This window comes from Sebastes fasciatus, chromosome 14 (genome assembly GCF_043250625.1).
Source record: "Sebastes fasciatus isolate fSebFas1 chromosome 14, fSebFas1.pri, whole genome shotgun sequence".
In the NCBI taxonomy this organism is placed as follows: Eukaryota; Metazoa; Chordata; class Actinopteri; order Perciformes; family Sebastidae; genus Sebastes; species Sebastes fasciatus.
In genome coordinates this window covers 14,142,138-14,154,981 of record NC_133808.1, presented here as the reverse complement: position 1 = coordinate 14,154,981, position 12,844 = coordinate 14,142,138, and the positions used below count along the sequence as shown (strand labels likewise).

The 12,844-nt window shown below is 40.2% G+C and overlaps 1 protein-coding gene and 1 long non-coding RNA gene across 4 annotated transcripts; both read left to right on the top strand.

The window, feature by feature from the left end:
• Window positions 1-1,004: 1,004 nt before the first annotated feature.
• Window positions 1,005-11,183, top strand: LOC141782563 (leucine-rich repeat-containing protein 58-like). Its single transcript, XM_074659096.1, has 4 exons — window positions 1,005-3,421; window positions 7,725-7,853; window positions 8,024-8,301; window positions 9,024-11,183. The coding sequence occupies exons 1-4, from the start codon at window positions 2,970-2,972 to the stop codon at window positions 9,215-9,217; spliced, it is 1,053 nt and encodes a 350-aa protein (XP_074515197.1). The 5' UTR covers window positions 1,005-2,969; the 3' UTR covers window positions 9,218-11,183.
• Window positions 3,429-6,355, top strand: LOC141782565 (uncharacterized). 3 transcript variants are annotated; one of them, XR_012597136.1, is made up of 4 exons: window positions 3,429-3,591; window positions 3,631-3,967; window positions 4,008-4,148; window positions 4,269-6,355. It is a non-coding gene; the product is annotated as an uncharacterized LOC141782565 (long non-coding RNA). The 3 variants fall into 3 exon arrangements; XR_012597135.1 differs by having other exon boundaries at window positions 4,189-6,355; XR_012597137.1 differs by having other exon boundaries at window positions 3,631-4,048; window positions 4,189-6,355.
• Window positions 11,184-12,844: the final 1,661 nt, after the last annotated feature.

Sequence of the window (12,844 nt, the reverse complement as noted above, 5' to 3'; positions counted from 1 at the left end):
ATCAAAGTCTTCACATTAACCACAGCAGTCAGATCACTTCCTCAAAACTATTTAGCCTACTTAAGAAAATCTTACCCTACCTCTAGGATTTGGCCTAATTCTCCTCATAAAGTACCATGAACAGAATTAAGCTGTGACAGTCATATGGATAGATCTGAATGAATGCAGTGGGAGGAAACCAAATGATCCGGTAGGTTTTTTTTCTCATTCTATGCACATCTAAATCAGCAGAGTATTGCATAATGTAACAGAAGAGGGGTGTTGCATAATGCCAGACTGCACTGACTGGAAGCTGGCATGATGGATCCTCCATTCATTCGTTGTTGCAAACTCATTCGTTACAAAAATTCTCCAGGTACAACATTACTCTGGACCCAGCAACAACACTATACCTGTGCTTTCAGAATCACTCTAACAGAAGGACTAGCCTCGCTGTCAGCTAAAGTAGCGTAGACGCATCAATAACCGGATGCATATAAATTGTGTGAGCGTGCGTGTGCGTGATTGTGTGTGTGTGTGTGCTATTAAAGTGAGATGCTGAGAGTAGTTTTTAAATGTGTTTATTGTGTTAAAATCCCGTATCTAAATTAGGAGGATTGACAATAAAAATCAGTGCCTTAGACCTGCAAAAAGTATAGGTCTCTACCTTTGCCTGCACGTTGGCTTTTAATGCCACGTGACATAGACAGAATGTGTGCTTTGCTGAAGTTTAGCAGTAAACTAGCGCTTTGTGACTCTAGCCCTGATAAATGTCTGTGTGAAAGTTGCATAACTAGGTTCAAGCTAAATCTTTATATTCCACTAAAAGTGCAGAGACTGTAAGGAATATGTACAGTATGTATGCCAATAAAGCCCATACACTACAACTCGGCTTTGTCACTTTGTATGTGCGTTTATATCTGCCAAATTACAACTTCAAATATTGAAGTGAAGAAAGTTGAAATTAGAAACTATACATCAAGTTATTCTTTCCTCTAACAAATTTAAAGCGTAAGGAACCTGGTACTTCGCTGTTAGACTTTCTCCTTCGGCTGCCAGTGTTTTTGTTATTACCTACATGTTAAAGCCCTCCCAAGTACTCTTCGTGCCCATAAAGTAGATTAAAAGTCTCTCAGTGTTAACAGGCTGTTCCCATGCCCGGCTTAAAAGATAACTCATTTGCTCTTTGTCTCTGAACTGTATAACAGTTTCTCTCACTAAGACATTATTCAATTTAATTGACTTTTTTTAACACAACTTATCAAGACTCACTTGTATTACCTCACTTTTCTTAACTGATGTTTTTCTCTTTTGCTGTCATTTCTGTAATTCTATTTTGTGGCTCCTGTGTTGGATGTGGTGCTAAATGAATGTTTGTTTTTTGAAGTGTTTTTATTTGGAGATGCACATGTTAAGGAAATAATATCAACTATTATCAACTACTGTCAACTATTTTGATAATTGATTAATCATGTTCATTGCTTTATTTGTTTTGGACTGCACAAAAAAAAGCAATTTGAAGACATCCCCTTTAGAGCTGCAACAATTAATCGATTAGTTGTCAACTAATAAATTAATCGCCAACTATTTTGATAATCGATTAATCAGTTTGAGTCATTTTTTAAAGAAAAAAAAAGTCTAAATTCTCAGACTCCAGCTTCTTAAATGTGAATATTTTCTGGTTTCTTCACTCCTGTATGACAGTTAACTGAATATCTTTGAATTGTGGACAAAACAAGACATTTGAGGACATCATCTTGGGCGTTGGGAAACACTGATAGATATTTTATAGACCAAACAACTAATCGATTAATCGAGAAAATAATCAACAATTAAAATAATCTTTAGTTGCAACCTTAATCCCATTATTGGTGTTAAGGAAATTGTGATCTACATCTTTCACACATTTCTGTTAGACTAAATGATTCATCTAATAATTGAGAAAATAATCTGCAGATTAATTGACAGTGAAAATAATCATTAGTTGCAGCGTTACATCAACTACAATGTAGTTGAAGCATCAAGTCAATAGCATAATGACAGATACCAATGCCTATTCTGAGCTAGGGCTGCAACTAACGATTATTTTCATTGTCGATTAATCTATTATTTATTTTTAACAGTCACACTGCATCAAATCTGAGTATGATCATGTTTTGATTCCAAAATCAAAGTCTTCACATTAACCACAGCAGTCAGATCACTTCCTCAAAACTATTTAGCCTACTTAAGAAAATCTTACCCTACCTCTAGGATTTGGCCTAATTCTCCTCATAAAGTACCATGAACAGAATTAAGCTGTGACAGTCATATGGATAGATCTGAATGAATGCAGTGGGAGGAAACCAAATGATCCGGTAGGTTTTTTTTCTCATTCTATGCACATCTAAATCAGCAGAGTATTGCATAATGTAACAGAAGAGGGGTGTTGCATAATGCCAGACTGCACTGACTGGAAGCTGGCATGATGGATCCTCCATTCATTCGTTGTTGCAAACTCATTCGTTGCAATAACACACAACAACGTGGTATTGTGTATGTATATAAAAAAAATGCCATTAAACTGTACAATAAACCTGTTCCCCTTATTAATACTTTTTGTAGTATGACAGATTGGGAGATTAGCCAATCAGCTGCGGAGTGGGCGGGACTTATCTTAAGTATAAGCCAATCAGCGGCGGCGTAGACGGGCCTTGTGTTAAGAATCAGCCAATCAGCAAACACGGCCGCAAATATTCCCCGTCAAAGAAGTGCTGTATGGTAGGAGAGCCACATTCAATGTTATAGCTACAGTAGCGCGTCCTCAGCACTACAAATAGTGACCTAGATTTACACTAGAGATGTGGTTAAATGTTACAACCGGGTGTGTAGAAATATTCCCCTTCTTCATGTCAAAAACAGACGACAAGTCGTGGAGCTAACTCTCGGTTTAACGGGGGCGTTTCACAGCCTACAAACTTCTTCCAGAGTTTAAATTCAACGCTAATAAAATGGAGAGTCAGGCAGCAGCAGCAGGCGACGGCGTCCTGGACTTCTCCCGGTTGAGTCTGAGCACTTTTAGCGTCGACAATATTAGCGACGAGAGGAAGAGGGACACCAGACAGCTCTACCTGAACTACAACCGGCTAGCCGAGCTGCCCGAGTCGGTTAGCCTCTTCTGCAATCTGGAGTTTCTGGACATCAGCAACAACGGACTGTCGGCCATCAGCGAGGGCATCACCCGGCTGAGCAGGCTGAGGACACTCATAGCCAAGAACAACCGGCTGGACGAACTCTCGCTGCCCAAAGAGTTCGGCTTGCTGCCGCTGGAGGTGTTGAACTTTAGTGGGAACCGCTTCGAGGAGATCCCGCTGCAGTGTACGAAACTGCCGCGTCTGCAGTCGCTCTCGCTCGGCGGAAATAGACTGAAGAGTATACCTGCGGAGATAGAGAACCTCACCAGGTAGGGTCATCATGGAGGGTGATACCGGGAGCTGTAACGGTTAACGGTTAGCTTACACTAGTAGCAGGGTCAGGGGGGCCGCTGTCAGTTGACGTTAACGTGTGTCAGTTAGGCAACTCAACACTCTCTTTGTAACGTTAGTTAGTTTCAGTTGACGTTAACGTGTGTCAGTTGACGTTAACATGTGTCACTTGACGTTAACGTGTCAGTTAGGCAACTCAACACTCTCTTTGTAACGTTAGCTAGTTTCAGTTGACATTAACGTGTGACAGTTGGGCTACTCACACGCTCTTTGTAACGTTAGTTAGTTTCAGTTGACGTTAACGTGTGTCAGTTGACGTTAACATGTGTCACTTGACGTTAACGTGTGTCAGTTAGGCTACTCAACACTCTTTGTAACGTTAGCTAGTTTCAGTTGAAGTTAACGTGTGTCAGTTAGACTTAAACGTTACGGTGTGTCAATTGGGCTACTCACACTCTCTTTGTAACGTTAGCTAGGTTCAGTTGACATTAACGTGTGTCAGTTAGGCTACTCACACGCTCTTTGTAACGTTAGTTAGTTTCAGTTGACGTTAACGTGTGTCAGTTGACGTTAACGTGTGTCAGTTAGGCTACTCAACACTCTTTGTAACGTTAGCTAGTTTCAGTTGACGTTAATGTGTCAGATGACGTTAACGTGTGTCAGTTGACGTTAACGTGAGACAGTTAGGCTACTCACACTCTCTTTGTAACGTTAGCTAGTTTCAGTTGAAGTTAACCAGTGTCAGTTGACGTTCACGTGTGTCAGTTGACGTTAACGTGTGTCAGTTAGGCTACTCACACTCTTTGTAACGTTAACGTGTGTCAGTTGACATTAACGTGTGTCAGTTGGGCTACTCGACACTCTTTGCAACGTTAGCTAGTTAGTTGGCCATTTAATCGATGATATCCCATAACTAGATAATCGATCAATCATAATAAAACCTGCGTTAAATGATTTACCAGTATGCAGTGATTTATTATAGTGGCTTCTAACTGGCACTTACCAGCCAATCATATATTAATATCAAACTAGACCTGAAATGATTGGTCGACTAATCGATTAGTCAAAAAAAATAAGAAAAAAAATGGTCAACTATTTTGACAATTGATTAATCATTTTTATCACTTTATTTGTTTTGGACTGTACAAAATAATCAATTTGAAGATATCCCCTTTAGAGCTGCAACAATTAATCAGTTAGTTGTCATCTAATAAATTAATCGGCAACTATTTTGGTAATCATTAAATTCATTTGAGTCATTTTTTAAAGAAAAAAACCCTCAAAATTCTCTGATTTCAGCTTCTTAAATTTGAATATTTTCTGGTTTCTTTACTCCTCTATGACAGTAAACTGAATATCTGCAATTATCTCATAACTAGATAATTGATCAATCATAATAAAACCTGCTTTATTATTGACTTACAAAGTTGCACTCAGGTAACCTGTAGGTCTGTTTTTCTCCATTTGTAATGGTATTTACCACTCTACTTCCCCTTTAACGTCAACCCATATGTGTTGTGATCATTTCCAGGCAGGCAGTTTATCTTGTAAACATCATGATTCATAGTGTGTCCAGGATAATTGTTAACATATTTCGCTGTTCCAGTAACTACCCAGAACTGGTTTTGGAGATATACAAACTAACAGTAGTTACTAATGACAGGAAAGTAGTAGTGTCATGGAGTATTTTTGAGACACATTCATTATCGCAGGAAAATTAATTCAAAGCATTTAAAGCAAGCAGTAAACAAAAATGAAAAGGAGTCACTGCTTTAATTACAGGTGGCCACACTGGAGATAAAAATACACTTTCAGTAACAATTCTGTAAAGAAAATGCAAAGTATGGAGAAAGAATATGGCTCATGATAAAACAGACCGGACAAATTAAACAAAATCCACTAACTTCAAAATAACAACTGTTTGTGTGAGTAGTTTCAGAAAATGTATGTTTGCTCTTTTCTGTTAGAGTGGAAGACATTGACAGAAAACTAGGCCAGCCATGAGATAATTTCTGTCTTATCATTCCCCGAGTTTAACAGTAGCGAGTCATAGTGACCCTCAGTCAGGCCAAAGATCAAACATGCAATCCTCGTCACTTTATCTCAAACACACTATATACACAATTTGACGATATCTTGATTCTATACATAGCCTACTGGCTCGAATTTCCTAGAAAAAGGATTTGCTTGTTTAACCTCTTAAGCCCTAGGGTGTTGGAAAGTGTGTTTCGCCTAGACAAACTTACCCAAAATATATCAAGAATAGCTCCACATCTACCAGGTCTATATGTATGATCTTGGTCTCTATGGATAGGTAAGACCTCAGATAATTCATCCCCAGCGTAAGTAACATTGTGACTGTTTTTTAAATTGTGATGAACCAAAGGAAAAATTTACATTTTTATCCTCGCCTAAAATGTTTTCTAGATTAGACAATGGATAACACCATTATAGCAATGATGTCATGCACAGAGATGCCACTGAATTCTTTCAGAAACTCCTTGACTACAACTGTGCCAAAGCAGATATAAATAACAGGAAGCACATAGATTTTACAAAGGTTTTAGTGAGGATAGGACCAGGCAGACTCCATTTGGCCACTTGGATACCCAAAGTGTGCCAAATGGGTTTTCTACCTCTTAAAAGGAAATCTTGCTATAAAATACTACTAATATCCACTATAGGAGGCTATGTGCACACATTGGAGCCTTTGGCCATGACATTTACCCTGTGCATCATCAGATTATGCTATTGTGCACAGTATAAAATCAACAAAATACAACTAAATTGTACTATTTTGACCCAGAAAAAAACTCTTCAAATTTGCTTAATTGCTTAATTGTGAGCTTTTTTTCTTATTTTGTCCCTGACACACACCATTGCTCAATCTCTGGTGGCTGATGTGTGTCACTGTGTCGGTGATGGCAGCGAGCAGACCCTGAATGTCTCAGTTCCCCATCACAGAGGGGGCTTGCTCAGTGCTCAGCCACCAAGGACAGTATAATGGCTTCCTGTCTCGCAGTCGCTGTGTCATCAGTTCCAGCAGGCAGATGGCCCGACGGCTTACTTTCGCTGACCAGCCATCCATTTCTCTCTCCCCGTCTCTCTGTTTCTCTCCCAATACATCCATTAACCTACCAGGGTCCTTTTGTTGTCTTATTACAACATTCATGTTCAAACTTGGAAGCAGTGGTGGTTTGCTGATCATCACGTACGCAATAATTAAGTTTGTTAAGTAAACACAGTTAGATGTAAATGTATTCCATATATTATCTTTGCACATTAGCACATTTTCTCTGAGGGGACGATGCATAAATGTGTGTACTTTACAAAAAATGTCCTGATGATCTCAGACAGTTTTCTTGTTGTATCTGTTCTCCTCTGTCTTTTTGATGATTTGTAAGCGTGGCCCCACAAACAAATTTAGACACAGAAACCCAAGCGCATGCACACAAACCCTTCAGTATGAAACCATGCATCTTTAGCTCCCCCTTGTGGTACATGTTAGTTTCAACTTGGGGTCACTCAGCTTCCCTTTTTAAAACATCTTTACGTCTCATGTATAAACATGGTTACCTTGACTTTGACATTGCGGCAAATTTGATTACAAACTGCAAATGTTGAAGCTGAACCTCTAAAGCCCATGAATTGGTCAGTCAAAAAACAAAGCTCATTTGAATTGAACATCATTAAACAAAATAGACGTGGGACCCCTGGCCTTAATGCTCAAGGTTTTTGCTGTTAAATTGAGTTTGTGTTTGAAATGATTTGAAAAATAAATATTTCTTCCCTTTAATTTTGGGTTCCCATAAGATAGAGCATCTAGAACTAAGGCTGGCGATATGGAGAAAATCAAATATCACAATATCTTTGCCCAAATGCCTCAATATCGATACTGTGACGATATTGTAGGGTTGGCTATTGGTGCTTTTACAACATATTCACACATGAGATTTTTGATAAATAATCATCAGTAATGTGGATATAATGACTAAGTGGGTAAAGGCAAATAATAGAACAGCCTGGTAAGTTATGAAAATTACGTCACTTTACTGTAATGCAGCCCTTAAAACCAGGAAAAGACACTTATGCCATATTATGATATCACAAATCTAAGACGTTATCTAGTCTCATACCACAATATCGATGAAATATCTATATATTGCCCAGCCCTATCTAGAACAATAAACCCCCCTCAAATACTGTGTAAATCACTGTTGTACTGTGTGATATTATTCAGTACGTTAAAATGGACTCTTTTCCTCTCTTTTTTTCTGTTAGTCTGGAGCTGCTGTATCTGGGTGGAAACCTCATCACAGCCATTCCTCCAGAAGTGGCTAACCTGCCCTGGCTCAGCTACCTGGTCCTATGTGACAACCGCATCCAAAGCGTTCCCCCGCAGCTCACCAGGTAACTGCACATACACCACCAGTATCTTTCCAGTGTAACCCGCAGTAAACAATATCCAGATTGCATAAAAGCCAGACGTGTATGTGCAGTATTGCCCTTTATGTATCTAATAATTGCACATTCCTGTAGTCATGCTTTGTAGGTGAAAACATTTCTCCGTCTCACTCCAGGCTCCACTCGCTGCGCTCTTTAAGTCTCCACAACAACTTGCTCACTTACCTGCCGAGGGAGATCCTCTGCCTGGTGCACCTGCATGAGCTCAGTCTCCGTGGCAACCCATTGGTGGTGCGCTTCGTCAAGGAGATGACATACGACCCCCCGTCACTGCTAGAGTTGGCAGGACGTACCATCAAGAGTCGGAATATTCCATACTACCCCTGCGACCTGCCGTCAAACTTGCTGTACTACCTAGACCTGGCCAGCAAGTGCCCCAACCCCAAGTGTGCCGGTAAGACACCTCTTTCACAGTATTTGAAGATTTAGAGTTGTTTTTATCCTATAACAACTTTACATTTTTCTTTTCTTTTTTTTTATATGCACATCCATTTTACACTGAGAAGGTGTATCTCTTTGCAAAGGAAATAAAGTATTGAGTGAGTCAATCTTTGCATGTAAACTATTCATTAAAAATCGCTAGTGTTTTTGAGAATCGATACAGTATTACAAGACATAATATCGCAATATTCAATGTTTTCAATATTTTCTTACACCCCTACTTGCAACCCTCGTCACCGGTTGCATATGTCATATGTCTATTGCCAATTATTGACCAATTAAAACAAGAACTTATTTTTTCCTTTTTGTTTTATTTGAATACTTTGTAGAGACTAGAATAAGTCTCTAACTAACTATCCAATAATTTGCCAAAGAAAATGGCAAAGATTAGAGGAAAATCTGAAAAAAATAAGCAGAATTTTGTGTAGCATAAATATGTTGTTTTTTTCTGATGATCTGGCGACACCTTGTGGGGGTCCCAATCCCAAGGTTGAGAACCACTTTGATAACATATCCTGTGTTTGTTCCCTGCCTTGTTGTACAGTTTTGCTTACATCTGAGTTTATGACAATGATGTAATGTATGACAATTGTTCTATGTTGATGTGCACAAAATAATACAAGCCATTTGAACCTGGCTTTGTTTTTTTTCCTGTCAACTCTCTACGTTCTCTAGGCGTCTACTTTGATTCGTGTGTGCGCCAGATCAAATTCGTGGACTTCTGTGGAAAGTACCGGCTGCCCCTCATGCACTACCTGTGCTCCCCAGAGTGCACCTCTCCCTGCAACTCCAACCCCCAGAGCGACGCCGAGTCAGAGGAAGAGAGCAGCGTGCCCGCTTACCGCCTGCAGAGGGTGCTTCTGGGATAGTACGATACGGAGGAGCCTCTGACCCTCTGGACGAGCCCGGCCTTTGCAGTCTGTCACTGTGTTATACAGACATGAACTTGGCTGTCAGACTTTACGAAACATGGACACACGTACATACACAAACGGTATGTAGACAGACATCCTCCTGGAGTCCTGAAAACATGTTAACTCCATTTTATGGAACTTTTTAGAGAGGAATCTCTCTCACCACACATCCCCTCTACATGACATGAGTAAAGGAGCCACAGTCAGTCAGTCAGTCAGTCATGACTCCATCAAAGTGCTTGTCTCATGGTCGAGCATAGGAGGGCTGTAAAACTCAGTGAAGACTGAAGGAGCGGCAGGGTTCTTTTCAGGGCAGCATACTTTATCTTTCATACACTTGGGTGCTTTTTTAGTAGCAACAGCACATGAATCTGCAATTTCTGAAAGTTTGGATATGAACAATGTGTTTTTTGTCCAGCTACTGGTGACACTAGTACTCGAGAGCTCATGTTTATAACATGGGAAGTCATGTACACAATATGCTTGGCGTTCAAGTGGTTAAGTCGTGAAAACACCGCTGCTAAGCAACGGCAATATTAACTTTGCTGTCGACGTCTAGAAGCCACAGAGGCTAATAATTTTTGCAAGCTAGCAAGTGGGTAACATAATGCAGGGAATGCAAAGGCATACTGACAAAGGAAAAAATGAGGGCGTTGGGAATATCAACATTTTCCTCAGACATATCAAATTTGCGACTAAAATGACAATATATTAACTTATTATGCACCTAAAAATTACCTTCCAAGGCCTCCGCCATTTCTGACACATCAACAAACACGTCACAATTCGTGAACTCTGAGCTTTCCGAAACTTTTCACCTACGAGGTCGTGAATATCACAAGAGGAGGGCGTTCATATGGACTCTTCTCGTGAACACGGTAAACACGACCCCATTTGAAGCCACCGTATGACATTAGTTTTACACTACAGTATTCTAAACTCTACATTACACTAGAGTTGTGGTCCTGCTGGGCAAAGGTTTTGTGCAGTTAAGCTGTACCACGCAACATTAAAAGATCCAGGTTTATCTGTTTCTGTCAGCATCACGGTCATTGCACCTCGGCCTTGAACATTTGTTGTTTTAAATGAATCCAGAAGGGTTATATGAGTGTGTGGAAGAAAGCTTGTCCAGGCCCACTCACAGGAAGTGGATGTGGGGGTGGACCAGGGAAAACCGTTGACTGTGTTAGCACAGAAACAATAGCTATTCAGCAAAACCCAGTGGCAGCCTTCATGATTATGTTCAGGGCTGTCAGTTTTTCTCTGGGCATTAAGAATATACAGTTAGATGTGTGTGAATGGAGCCAACAGGCAGATATTTTCTTTCTGAATTGATCCTTTTTTGAGACCGAAACCTTCATTTCTAACAGGAAATGACCGTTTATGCTCCTGGTTACATCTCTGCTTCGTCTTCCTACTTGTGTGGAAAGCTGGGAGGTTTTATAGCCCAGACAGGTTGTGTGTCCACGAGTGAGGAAGAAAAAAACTCCCCCATTACGCCTTACGGTTTAGAAAACAGAAGAACGCTCCTCTATGTTACAGTAACCCCTATTCTAGAGCATTTAAGTGCCTTACTAATGGTGACTTCTAACAGTCGGTATGAAGAAATGTGATATACGCACCCTGAAATGTGACAAGATTAACATGAATTATAAAGTCATTTTTTTTTAGTGATTTTTCTACTCATCAGTTTAACACGTTTTTATAACAAAATGAAATGCTTTTAAAGAAATCCTTTTTTTTCTCCAAAATGTTAAACGCACTAGTACATATTTAAATGACACGCAGAATAGATGGCACTTGAACAGAAAGTATATTGAGATATATTAATTGTATTTACTTGTACCCCTTTTCAGATAATGTAAGTAGACTGTACAGTATATAATAACAATAATAAAGACTGATTGTAATATCTTTAAAATGTGTTTTGCATTGTGACCATTTGTGATTTGATTAATCGTTTTACATTTTCATTTTACTGTTTCTATTGAATTAGAACGTTTTGATGGCCGTTTCTAAAAGGCAAGATATTTATACAAATGTGTTTTTTGTGCACAAAAAATAGAAACTATTTGAAGTGTGTGTGTGTGTTTACATGAATCAATGCAACCGTTTTGTAGTTTGAATGTGTCCAGGTTTCATTTGCATATGAAGGTGAGTTCATTCTGGAGGCTGAATACCGAGAGACCTTTTCTGTAACCCAGAACCAAGAGACGCCAGGGCGAGTGCATTCTGCCTCACACAATCTGCTAATCCTTTAAACATCACCTGCCAAGAGCCACCAACCACTTTCTTTCCTTTTCTCTCTTCTCTTTTCACGCTTTTCTGTTCTTATCTCAGCTTCTCATTCAATTTCTTTTCACCTCACTGTTTTCTTTCAGCCTGGCTGGCAAGAATGATGCTTTGGAGTTTCACATATTTTGTTTGTTTTGAATGGTCTCTGACCAAGTCACAGCTGGGTTTCCGTGTTTTTGCAGTGTTTCTTTTTCACTATGTCTTTCAAACACGTGTGCACATAGGACCCGTCTACCGACAGCAGCCACCCAGGACACTCTTATTGTGTTACACCCATAAGGCTTGTGTGCACTTGCGCTTACACTCAGGAGGGTGCTGTCACTAATGTAACCTGAGATGCAACCCTGATCTGACCATGATGAACTGGAAGCAATGAGTTGTGACTGGCAGATGAGGTCTCACAGAAGGAAGATGGTGTCTCTGTTTTAGCCATGTGCATGGCAGGTAAATGTGTGTGGTCATATGTCTCGTACGTCTAGTTGACATCTGTCGTATTTCAGGATTAATTCCCTCTAAATTATGTTTTTGCTGAATTGCATAGGGGGTACCTGACTCTTGACCTTCACAGTGACCCTGAACAATACATTCAGTATTGCAGGCGATCAGATCAAAGAGCAAAGTGCTTCGACATACAGGGTGTTTGATACTCTAAGCCTCTTATCGCCTTCAGTCAGAGGCACACCAGCCCATATCAGCTCACAGTATAGCCGGTGTGTGGCCAGTGTGCCTTAACATGCACGCCAGACATCACACATGTGACGAGTTTCAAATTTTACACTCCGTTCGCTCAGTTGAGCCTTTACACACGACAGCCACACACTGCGGACATTGACTTCAGAGTCACATTGCTAATCCTACAAGGAGAAAGTCTGGTTAGAGCCCAGAGCGAGGAGGAGGAGGAGGAGGAGGTGGTGGAGGTGGTTGCAGGGGTGAATAATCATCCACTGCTGTGTTAACAATGTTTGATTGCTACGGTGAATAACTTGAAACTTTGAAACATGCATGCTGCCACAGTCACTCTTGACCCAACATCTTCCTCTTATTAATTCATATACAGACAGACAGTGTTCCTCCAGCTGTGCGATTATTTTTTCATTTTTTTCCAGCACGAGCCTTTCACATTTTTACATCACCTGAAGGCCACCGTAGTTCTCTGACGCGCTTGTAAAACTGCGGTAGCGTGAGCCGCAGGGTGCAAAACTGTGGTAGCACCAGTCAGCGTCTGACTCCCGTTGCTCTTAAAGTAGTGTTATTATGGTGAGGATGTCATCCAAGCGAGGTGAACGG